The following is a 12,007-nucleotide window of genomic DNA, read 5'->3' on the forward strand; positions in this document are numbered from 1 at the left end:
TTTTGATAAAGCTCGTATATAGATAGAACAGAAAAACTAAACTGAATCGAAAAGTCTTCTATTATTTTATTATTTTCACAACTTTTTTTTAGTTACCCAGTAAACAAAATATTTAAAATAGAAAACAAGATATCTTTAAGATATCTTTAAGAGTCCTTTAAGAAACATCTTTAAGATATTTCATAAAGATCAAACTTTGAAAGAAATCTTAAAATTATCTTACCTCGATTTTATTCGTTTATTCAACAAATTTTAAGAATTAATATATCGTTGACTATTGCGAAAATGCAAAATAATAGAAGACTTTCAACTCCGATTAGTTCGTCCTACACATAAGTATTTTATTAAAACTTACGGATATATTTAAAAGTCTTAACGCTAATTGTTACTTTTACATTTCTGTATCTCATTAAGATATAAATAATGTAAATTCGACTCTTTACATATATGTATACTTAAATTTACATTATTTATATCATTACCCAAAAATAAAAAAGCAAATGGTTTTCAAATAAAATAAATATTTATTTTTCGTTAATTATACATTGTACAAAAAATTGTACAATGTATAATTAACGAAAAATATTAAAGTAATAATCATTAAATGTTTAAATATTTATTTTAGATTAATCGTACTATTGCTCATCGAATGCTCTCAAATACTTATGGAGGTCGCTATTAGTGAAAGAACGTGTCGTGAGTGGTTTCAACGCTTCAAGAACGGTGATTTTGACGTCCAAGATCATGCTCTGTATTTGGTGGAACCAGCTCGGCGTAGTGTATTATGAACTGTTAAAACCGACTGAAACAATCACAGGCGATCGGTATCGAACGCAATTAATGCGTTTGAGCCGAGCATTGAAAGACAAACGGCCGCAATACAACAAGAGACACGATAAAGTGATTTTGCAGCATGACAATGCTTGACCCCATGTTGCGAAAGTGGACAAGACATACTTGGAAACGTTGAAATGGGATGTCCTCCTCCACTCGCCGTATTCTCCAGACGTTGCTTCCTCTGACTATCACTTGTTTCGATCAATGGCACACGGCCTGGCTGACCAGCACTTCCGGTCTTATCAAGAAGTAAAAAATTGAATCGATTCGTGGATAGCCTCAAAAGATGACCAGTTTTTTCGACGCGGGATTCGTACGCTACCCGAAAGATGGGAGAAAGTAGTGGCCAGCGATGGAATACTTTGAATCATAAATGTATAACCAGTTTTTTACAATAAAGCCTCGAATTTCGGAAAAAAAATGGCGGAAGCAAAGTTGTACACCTAATAAAAATTTATTTCAGATCCAACAAAACATTTTTTAAGCTTGCTTCTAAAACGCTTATTTAGCATAAAAAACATCAAGCTTTTATAAAATATTATTTAAGAGTATATACATACACACACACACACACACACACACACACACACACACGAGCGCGCGCGCGCGCGCACGTACGCGCACTAGAGGGGGAGGGGGAGAGAGAGAGAGAGAGAGTCCCTATTATGAGATATCGAGTTCATTTTGGGTAAATGTTAGAAATCTATGGGCAGAATTTAAAAAAATAACAGGTCATTTTCAAGGGAATTTAATAAGTTTTAAAATAATGTTATGTAAAACGCAAAATACATCATTGCAATTAAAAAATTTTATTTAATGTTTCTAGAATACAAATAAACACAGCCAGTGCACGTATAAAAAGTATGCGATACATTATATCTAGATTTGTCTTCAAGTAGTTGGAACCAAATATCAGAAACACACAGGCACTCGATGTTTATTCCGATTGTCTTTTTTATTATTGTACAATAACATTTATACTTTAGCAATTCGATAAGATCTGCTTTAGTCTTATAAAAAACTTTTAAAAAATAATTTCTTTATAGGCTCATCTAAGATATGATATTAATTATATATGCTGAAGTGTTATATGAAAGATCATTTATCAATTTTAAAAAATGTATATATTGGATAAATTATATATTGGTAAAATATATATATTGGTAAAAATTCCGATTTATTATTCAAAGTTCAAACAGCAATTTTGTTAAAAATAAACGAAATTTAAATTAAGAAAAAGAATTTTAAAGCTTGAAATCTCTACTTTAGAATGGTTATTATATTTTTTATTTTATATGAGTTTTGTAATTTTCACATATAGAAAACTACGAGTTAAACAAAACGGGAAATTTTTTCTTTACTTTGTGGACTTGTTACGTATTCAAAAACAATTTGCAAAAATTTTTGAATTTCTAATGTAAAAGTATGTGTATGTTATGTGTATGTAAAATTCTAATGTAAAAATATTCTAATGTAAAATTTTTGAATTTCTAATGTAAAAGTATATAAAATTCTAATGTAAAAATATTTTAATGTAAAATTTTTTAATTTAATGTACAATCATTTTTTAATTTCTCTATAAATTCGTTTTTAAAAAATCCTCGATTTTTCATTTGTTACAAATGAAATAAAAAGAATATTTTTACTTTAAAAATTTTACTCCGTTAAAATCATCACAATTTAAAAAAACAGATTTTTAAATTCTCTCATCAGATAGAGGTAAGATTTAGATTTTATTTTATTTTTAACAAAAATAGCATCTGTTTGAATTTTAAATAAATTAGGCACAAATTTTTATACTTATCCAATAATTCCGAAATAATTTATCTTTCAAGTTGGTACAGGAATCTGACATGAATCATATACGACGATTTATATCGTAATAAAAAGATTTGAATTGCTTTATAGTCTAATAAGATACTCTTAAGTAAGAAATAATTTCTTTACATGCTTCAAAGTAATAAAGGTATCATCCCGATAAATGAAATGGAATTATTGAACGAACAGAAACTGGATTGAATGTATGAAATGAAAAATAATTGAGAAAAATTAAAAAATTTATTTATTTATATATTTATAATATATAGCCAGAAGATGGCTAAATAAAAAGTCGAAACGTATATTATTACTATCGATAAATTGATAAATTATAATTTCATATAATAACTGGTGTAGCTTTTTATGCTTCTTTCTCAAATTAAATTTGCTTTAGTCGTTATAAATTTAGTCGATAGAAAAGCCGTTTATACAATTTGTATAAAAAGAATTAATTTTTAGCCAAAATGAATTCTTTTAAATCAAATAATGCTTGTAAGAGTCAAGTAATATGCTTATAAAATTCATATAACATGAGTGTAAGATTCACGCAAGATTCTTGATTTACTCACAGATATCGTATGCGATATATTCTTATACAATTTTGTGTGTTTCCGAAATTCGTATGTGAAAATTTTTTTAGAAGATCTCACAAGAATTTTTTCTTGTAAGAATTTACAGCAGGGAGTAAACATTCAATATATTATCTCTTCTATTTTGACATTTATTTATTTTCGTACGCGTTTCGACTTAGATTTAAGTCATTCTCAACGAAATACATTAATTAAATATTAAACTATTTTGTAATCTGTGCAATCCTGATGCCGACCATCCGCCTTAATGCGATATTTCCTTATATTTCATCATGGTTAGTTAATCCGGTAAAACAAAGAAAGCTCCATAAGATAGGCTAATATAATAACATTACGAATTAAATAATAATGATCTATGATCTATGATAACTTTGTATGCACAAAAACGAGCACGGATAATCACTCATCAAATTGCAAATAGATTATACAATCATATTCAATAGTCAACACATTATAAAATTACGTTCTTCGTCAAAAATTAAAATTATGAACAATTGTATCAATTATGCGCAATGCTTCTCATTTCACGAGTGTGATTGATGTGTCAGTTAAGACAATAATAATATTCTACGTGTCATCGTTGATACTTCATCTGATAATCAACAAAGAGCAATGTTTTTAGTCATAAATAAATTTTGTACTAAATGGTTTCAAGAACCAAAGTACAACAAGGTTGGGTACAATACTTTTCGAATTCCATTTAAAATACTAATTGTAAAATACTTTTAAAAAGTGTATTTAAAGTGCAAAATGCAAAATAGGTTTTTTGAATCTATTTTAAATGTAAAATGGATAAATAGATATTTTAAATAGTTTTCAAATGCAAAATGGTTTTTCCTTCCCTACGAAAAAAAATGTTTACGAAAAAGTACAGGAAAACTATATAGATTGAGATAAGATCTTAGAAATCCTTAATTTTTTTATAGATATTCGTAGTAAGACATAGAGTGAGATTTGTTTGTCTCAGAAATCCATAGTTTTTCATAGATATTCATAATAAGATGTAGAGTGACGTTATTTGAAGATGGAGGATTTCTTGGTTTTTTTAAACAAATAACACGTCAACGATTCTAAGGAAATTTGTGAAAACATAGGAAAATCATTTATCTATTTTATAAATGGTTAAATGACAGATATGATTCCATTTTTCAAATGTAAAATGAAAATGATTTTCCAAAAATCATTTAAGAAAATGCAAAATGCCATTTTCATTTTCAAATACATATTTAAAATTGGAATTATTTTAAATACTATCTAGCCCTGTATAAGCATCAAGAAATTGTCAAGAAATTGTGTATCTATTTGTAAATTAATTTAGGCTCATTTTCTGTGTTTTAATGTGTAACATTTCAGAAGTCAATCTTTTAAAATTACTTTCTCTGTCCAGTATGCTAATCAAATTCATGATTGTGTTGTAATCTATGGTATCTGTCATCATTGAGCTATCTGATGTTTCTCTAGCGATATGATTGCAATGTTTAGATATTGTTGTCTTGACTTGCTTGCTTTGCCACATACGAGGCTTCACAATTTTTGCAAACACTCGCAATTCTATATATCACATTACTTTATGTATCGATTGGTAATGGATCTTTGTGAACTCTAATTAAACTTCACATTTTGTTAACGCTATCTTTAATACTGTGCCATTGATTATTTTCTTATATTTATTAGATATTTTATTGATATGTACGGAATAGTAAACTAAAACAATTTTTTATTAATATCTACAGTTTGTCTCTTCTTTTTTGTGATGTCTTTATTACTTATGTGTATATTTGAGTTTCTGTGAAATAGTTCTAAAAATAAATTTTAATGGGTAATCATTATATGCAGAATTTTTATAATCAATTCAAAATTATAAATAATGTCAAACTTATAGACAAAATAACATTACCCGGGGAAAAATGTTATAAATAATGGACATATTTTATATATAATTATAAGCAAAGTATATAAAATATGTCAATCTTTTTATATTCTAATTATATGTAATTTTATATAATTACATATAATTTTACATAAAACATTTCTTCCCGGGTATAATAATAACTTGTAAGTTAGTAACTTAAATTTTTACAAAGACGCGAACTTTCAGATCTAAGATCAGCTATTTTTAATAATATCTCGTCGATATCGAGAGCAATTCTCCTGGATAATGATTCTCGATTTTCATATTATGGAATCCATTCAAAATTACCGCGGTGCAAATATTTAAATGGCTGCGTCTGGCATCTGCGTAGTATCGTACGAATTTGTCTCAAAAATGAACACACCTAAATTTCTTCCATCATGATTTTACGCGCGGTATATCCTGTACTGTCCACGTCAGTTTACACGTTTTTCTGAGGACGTGATTTGAGAACGGCGGTTTGCTCGAAATCTCATAATAGTTGATGAACGAAACGTTCACGCAGATGACAAGCTACCTAGACATTTCCTAGCGTAAACAAGGTATTCATTACGATCGCAGGATTAATTTAGATCGTGCCGAGTGTACAAAACAGCGCACAAGCACTCGACGATATCCTTTGAGCCTATCGACTAACGTGTACATTGTTTTCTTTTTTTCGAACAGTGCAACAAAGATGCATTGGACATTGTTCGCGCTGATAATCGGATCGTTTGGATCCAAATACATCCTCGTCCAGGCGCAAAGAGTCGCACCGGGAGTACCGCCTCAGCATTATCAGCAGGTAACTCGCTTTTCTCAATCAATTGGTTAACATATGTTTAGCAGTGCTTCTTGGTACACATGATATGGAAGCCGATTCCAAACAAAGCGTGAAGCCGATATAATTAATTTTAGCTATTAATAAACAATTAAGTTAATTATTAGCCCATGTGTTTTTAACATCCAAATATAGAGTGAAATTGTAAGAACCTAAATCCTTGAAAATATGATTCGTAAAATAAACAGCTGTTATCTAGTATTATAATAGTTTGATATACATGTATTATTTATTTTTTATTTATACATTATTTTATATTTATTTTTCTGTTTTAGAATGTTCAAGTACCGCAACATGCGCAGCATGTACCACAGCAACAGGTAGATATTTACATTATCTGTGTATGTGAACCTATCATCTTCAATATATCACTGTAATTTAGATTTGGCTTTCTCTTCAATATGTGTATGAATCAGGATCAAGTATTGAGTTCAATAATATCTAATTTAATAACATTCTGTTCAAGTATCAAGTACCAGTACAGCAGCAGGTTCCTATGCAACAGCAAGTACCGATGCAACAAGTACCTGTACAACAGGTACCTATGCAACAGCAAGTACCTGTACATCAACAAGTATCCATTCAACAAGTGCCTGGTCATCAACCACATGGGCATGGTCATCAAGGGCCACCTCAGTTACTTAATACTGCCAATATAGAGCATGAAAAACAGTAGGTATTTGGATACATAAAAATTTATTTTAACTATATATATATATATAAAGAATGTATAATATATAATAATAATTATTAGATATAATATAACAATAATTATATAACGATAGCATTTCTTTTCTTTTAGACACATTGCTGAGCATGCTGACGTTCCAATAGATACCAGCAAGATGACAGATCAGGAGCTGCAGTTTCACTATTTCAAAATGCATGATGCAGACAATAACAACAAATTAGACGGTTGTGAGCTGATCAAGTCTCTTATACATTGGCATGGTACGAACTAAGTCTCTCTCTCCCTCTCTCTCTCCCTCTCTCTCTCTTTCTCTCTCTCTTTCTCTCTCTCTCTCTCTCTCTCTCTCTCTCGTTGTATATTTTTTCTCATATAATCGAATTTTTGAGTATTTTCTTTACATTCGTAGAACAAGGTGGCTCGGAATCCAGTGTGCAAGGCGATAAATTATTCAAAGATGAAGAATTAGTGCAGTTGATAGATCCGATACTTAGCATGGATGATGGTAACAATGACGGTTACATCGATTATCCAGAATTTATTCGAGCTCAACAGAACGCCGCAGCTAATGCACGTACATAAATTTTGATGAACCAAACTCTACGAACTGCGATTAAAAGGATTTTGTAAAACCGAAGGAATGCAGGGATTGTTGGATTTTCATTATTACTATTTAATGATGCATCATTGACTCATTTATTCTATGTATAATGAATCGATATTTGCGATAATGCATCCTTTATCGATTTAATTATAAATTATAAATAAGAAAATAGATGAACACACGAAAAAAGGGAGAATTTTTTTTTATATTAATGTTATAGACAGTAGAAATTGAAACAATTGTATAATTGAAAATAATATTGTACAATTAAAGACATAATTGAGGAGTAAAATTCCTCTTAGTTATTTACGTTAGACAAAATTAATTTGAATAATATTTACTCTGCGCATCATTATTGTTCAAGATGGTTAATGTTCTATCGTTATTAAATTCAATTTTTTAATACAGAAGACTATTTTTAAATGAGAATATTTTATAGAATATCTCTAACTCTGTTAATAAATAAAATGGCCATTTATCAGTTTTTTCATTGTTGAATGTATAAAATAGTAATTTGCAGAATAATATTTATATTAAGATAATAAATGTTTCGTTTTCTAATGAATATTTAGGAATAATATTGATAAGGCATAAAAATAATAATAATGCATAAATGTACTTTTATCTAGCGTCAATTATTTAGTATTAATTGACAAAATTGTTTATAATTCTGTTAATTATGTTATATTCCAAAACTTTGGCAGGAATTTTTTATTAAAAAAAATATTTAGCTAAGGATAAATATAATGTGTATATAGAAAAATCAGTAATAATAACAATAATTCATAAATTTATTGATTTTTACATTTCTATATCAAAATGCTATCAATAATCACAAAAACACTTACAACTTTATGTAATGTGAATAAAACTTTATCTTTACAGATTAACATATATATGTGTGTGTATATATATATCTGTTCACAGATTTTAATAATTCAATCATGGACGTACAATGTGGTACGAAAATTTGATAAATATGCATTAAATGACTAGATTGCAATAATGCATTAAAATGACTAGATTGCAATTAATGTATATAATGTATATAAGCAACTTATATTCATTTATAAATACATTCCGTTAACTAAATAATCAGCATCATGTGCAAAAGGTCCGTGTCCGCATCTTCCTCGTCGTTTTACTACTCTTAATCGGCAAACAATTAAAGCAGCTGTGATCGCGGTCGCGATAAGTCCCAATGATAATGACACCACGGCACCTTTGGGCCTTAAAACGTCATTTTCAATTATTTGAAGATGCTCCGCAATAATGTCGGGTTTTTCGCGTATCTTTGCATGCTCTTCAATTACGATCACAGTTTTATGATCTGAAAGGATCTAAATCTTATTATAACAGAAACAGAAACAGATAAATGCATTGTACAAGATATTCAAAGTCTATTTAAAAAAAAAAAAAACTTTAGAATGCATAATAATAGTTATAGCATTTGCGTGAGTTCACACATTTAACAAAGACTAATTTTTCTATAATTTATTTGCAAATATAGATATAAAAGATGCTAGGGATAAGCTATTATTGAAAATAGATTTGTGCATTTACCTTTTGATTCTTTTGCACGATTATGTTTAGTAACCTCATTTGCTGATAAAGATGGTTTTTCAGTAACTTTTTTGCTCTTTACATGTGTTAAATATGTATCGGTTTTTTCTTTCTTTACAGGTTCTTTATTCTCATTTGTCAATTCATTTTTATGTTCCTCCGAGGTCTATTAATGAAAAATTATTCGCATAATTTTTCAAGATTCTATAATAATTCCCAATTGCCGAGAGACGTACTTACATCACAAGCAGGCGTCGTCGTAATTGGAAGATTTTCTATAGCTTGCTTAGGTTGAGAATTTGGTGCAACAGATGGTGCAAATTGGGGATTTTCGTGCCAAACTGGCACTTTATTTGACAATGGAAAATATGGAGAATACGGATGTTTAGATTCCATATATAGCCCTCTAACATAAAATTAATCAAAAAATAAAGTCTGTCTTAATTTACTATAATAATCAGAAGAAAGTATAACAGTTTAGATTACCTATTCGCTTCATTATTTTCTATGACGCTCGAGCCTTTGTGATTAAATATGTGTGGTTGTTCTGAAAATATATTCACAATATAAAAATTTACAACCCAATCACAAATACGTGGCAGAATAATAATTAATATTTTTTTACATACGTTCGTAGGGATTTATATGTTGTTCGTGAACAGTATTAGGAACATAAGGATCCTTGTTTTGCTCGTATAAAGGCTGATAATCCCATTGATATCCTGACGATCCGTAATTCTTATGCATTTGCATTTGCGGCACCTCTATCGGTTGGCCAGGATATAAAATATTTTGCGGCTGCGACATTTGATGGGCTAGATTCGGTATATCCCAAGGTTTAGGATTAATCTCCGGTCCAGGATAAAACGGAGGCAAAGGCTTACGCTGACTAACTATTTGCTGATATCGGAGCACATCGGCAGGCGGATGTGGCATCTGTATTATTGGAGGAACTGTCGGTTTCTCCGTAGGACATACAAGATCTGCCGCTTCATCGGAACCATCTGCACACTGCGGAATACCGTCGCAAACATTGTATATAGCTATGCAATCTCCGGATGAACGACACTCATATTGATTTCTGGTACAAGCTATTATTAAAGAAAGATTTATATTATGTATTGATCTAGAAATTCTTCGGCTTTTTACAACTCAGATTAACGAATAAATGTACCTGGCTTGACCGGTATTGGCGTAGTTATTATTATTTTTGATATTTGTGTGACTACAGATTTAACAGGTGTTTCCGTAAATCCATAATCTGACGTTATCTCATTGCTTTTCCTAAGACAAAATATAATTAATCACGAAATCGATGAGGAAAATAAAGCATTGAAAGTATGTACCTAAGGGATTTTAACTCGTGTTCCTGCTGAGATATCCTAACTTCCTCTTCCACTTGTACATTCTGTATGGGATAACTCGTGCGCACAGCGCTTGTATAATTGGCATGCCTTGTAAATTTGCATTTGAAGTCATGTAATGGACCACACTGGAAAAGATAACAGCTACTCGGTTTCTGTAAAACAAAATAACGAGATGAATAGATGAATAATAGATCTAATGATAAAGAATCCAGTAAAACAAGTTAAATAAAATATGAAAATCATTGTCCATACACTGTGTATGTACATAACATTGTGTTGAATGTGCATGTCTTACCTTTTCTTCGAAGATGAACACATCGCAACGCTCGGTCTCGCAACAGTACTTCAAACAATCCAATCTGGAGTCGACGTCTAAGACATTCAAGTACTTGGCACCCATATCACGGGAGTCCTGAGTCCTAATAATTTTGTCCTTATGAATATCGAAGCTCTCGAGGCACATCTGATAGTCGTTCGTGCCGCCGTGCCTCTTCTCATTTGCTCGAATCACACTATCGCCGTAAGCTCGGTGTAGAATCGCAATGATGAAAATCAAGGGAACGATCTGACACGCTCCGTCAAACATCGTTCCAGCTTATGCATCAATGCATCACCATGCATCACACTGGATTGGACTCTGGAGCAGACTGGAGCATGGTGGAAGAATCCCTTCCACAATGAACTGGAGTATCCAAGTTGCGCGCGCTGGCCGCTGTTCCATGGTTCCGTCCATATCACGATCGATAGTCGAATCTTTCTCAGACGACAAATTCAACGTGTCTTTTCCATCTTTCATGACTTCAAACATCAAAATATACATATAGATCTGCCTGGAATTCCTTCTTTATTTTTTTTATTCCGTTTTTTATTTGTCTCCGTGTAAATTAAATTTTTTTGTCTCCTCTAATTAAATTTCTTCACAACGAGATTATCAATTATTAATTAAGTTACCGAAGTGCATAGCGTACTCGTGGCGTCCATGTCGATTAATACTGATCGAATGTCATCAAATGTCATCGCGAGAATTTAAATTGTAATTGCAACGCAATAATTTTTGTAGAAACATACGAGATATAATCGCATAATAACACTTTCTAATAAATTCAAGATGTAAACAGAATTTTTCCATTAATCTCGATTTAATTATATAATTCTTTGAATTAGAAAAAAATGAAAAATTAGTTAAACAAAGATTAAAGTTAAACTGCATTGGTAGAAAACAGACATTATAAGTCGAAGGATATATTTTTAAAGTATTATTCTTTTTTTTATTACACAGAAATGAAAATTATATAAGAACATTTATTCTACAAATGCCTTTAATTAAAATCAAATTATTAATACAGCATATCTTTAAAAATCTATCTAAATTATTTTATGGATCGCCCGTGATTATCGAAACAAACAATTTTTTATCGCGATTGTAACGATAATTTGAAACGATTAACATTAGATTTGTTCATGTTGCTTGAAATCACCTGTATTCAGACATTGTAAAAATGAAGATATTTATAATTATAATTATAAAATAATTATAATTATAAAATATTATAATTAAGTGTAAAAAGTACAGAGAGAAATCTAAGAAAAGATATAAGAGCCTTTTTCTTAAAGCAGTAACCGCAAAATGCTTCCGCATATTATTGCCCTCCGAAAAAATAAATGTGCAAACTACATTTCTGAAAATTTATGAAAATAAATCGCTGAAATCGTTGAAATCGTTGAATCTCTATTAATTTTATAGATTTATTTCAGCGATTTCAGCGATTTAATTCCAGAAGCACCTGATTTTTTTCCAGAACTATATA

The 12,007-nt window shown here is 30.1% G+C and overlaps 2 protein-coding genes across 3 annotated transcripts; one reads left to right on the plus strand and one right to left on the minus strand.

Moving 5' to 3' along the window:
• The first annotated feature begins 5,563 nt into the window (after positions 1 to 5,563).
• On the plus strand, positions 5,564 to 8,059 carry LOC108686854 (multiple coagulation factor deficiency protein 2 homolog). The gene is made up of 6 exons (XM_018192351.1): positions 5,564 to 5,699; positions 5,824 to 5,941; positions 6,253 to 6,297; positions 6,444 to 6,649; positions 6,780 to 6,928; positions 7,075 to 8,059. The coding sequence occupies exons 2-6, from the start codon at positions 5,834 to 5,836 to the stop codon at positions 7,245 to 7,247; spliced, it is 681 nt and encodes a 226-aa protein (XP_018047840.1). The 5' UTR covers positions 5,564 to 5,699; positions 5,824 to 5,833; the 3' UTR covers positions 7,248 to 8,059.
• Positions 8,043 to 10,862, minus strand: LOC108686853. 2 transcript variants are annotated; one of them, XM_018192349.1, is made up of 9 exons: positions 10,495 to 10,862; positions 10,179 to 10,351; positions 10,007 to 10,116; positions 9,717 to 9,923; positions 9,462 to 9,647; positions 9,319 to 9,379; positions 9,073 to 9,238; positions 8,833 to 8,998; positions 8,043 to 8,599 (listed from the first exon to the last, which is right to left on the minus strand). In XM_018192349.1, exons 1-9 carry the CDS (start codon positions 10,783 to 10,785, stop codon positions 8,337 to 8,339), a joined length of 1,623 nt encoding a protein of 540 aa, XP_018047838.1. In that variant the 5' UTR covers positions 10,786 to 10,862; the 3' UTR covers positions 8,043 to 8,336. The 2 variants fall into 2 exon arrangements, with proteins under 2 accessions (XP_018047838.1, XP_018047837.1); XM_018192348.1 differs by having other exon boundaries at positions 9,462 to 9,923.
• Between the last annotated feature and the right edge of the window lie 1,145 nt (positions 10,863 to 12,007).

Source organism: Atta colombica, unplaced genomic scaffold (assembly GCF_001594045.1).
Source record: "Atta colombica isolate Treedump-2 unplaced genomic scaffold, Acol1.0 scaffold197, whole genome shotgun sequence".
NCBI classification, from domain to species: domain Eukaryota; kingdom Metazoa; phylum Arthropoda; class Insecta; order Hymenoptera; family Formicidae; genus Atta; species Atta colombica.

What these genes read in the sequence shown, in the direction of transcription:
- LOC108686854 (XM_018192351.1), top strand. Translation starts at nt 5,834, where the DNA reads ATGCATTGGACATTGTTCGCGCTGATAATCGGATCGTTTGGATCCAAA. An exon ending in AGCATGTACCACAGCAACAG is followed by an intron (nt 6,298 to 6,443) that starts GTAGATATTTAC and finishes ATTCTGTTCAAG; the next exon opens with TATCAAGTACCAGTACAGCA. An exon ending in AATATAGAGCATGAAAAACA is followed by an intron (nt 6,650 to 6,779) that starts GTAGGTATTTGG and finishes CTTTTCTTTTAG; the next exon opens with ACACATTGCTGAGCATGCTG.
- LOC108686853 (XM_018192348.1), bottom strand. Translation starts at nt 10,785, where the DNA reads ATGTTTGACGGAGCGTGTCAGATCGTTCCCTTGATTTTCATCATTGCG. An exon ending in CACGAGTTAAAATCCCTTAG is followed by an intron (nt 10,117 to 10,178) that starts GTACATACTTTC and finishes ATTTTGTCTTAG; the next exon opens with GAAAAGCAATGAGATAACGT. An exon ending in GCCAATACCGGTCAAGCCAG is followed by an intron (nt 9,924 to 10,006) that starts GTACATTTATTC and finishes CTTTAATAATAG; the next exon opens with CTTGTACCAGAAATCAATAT.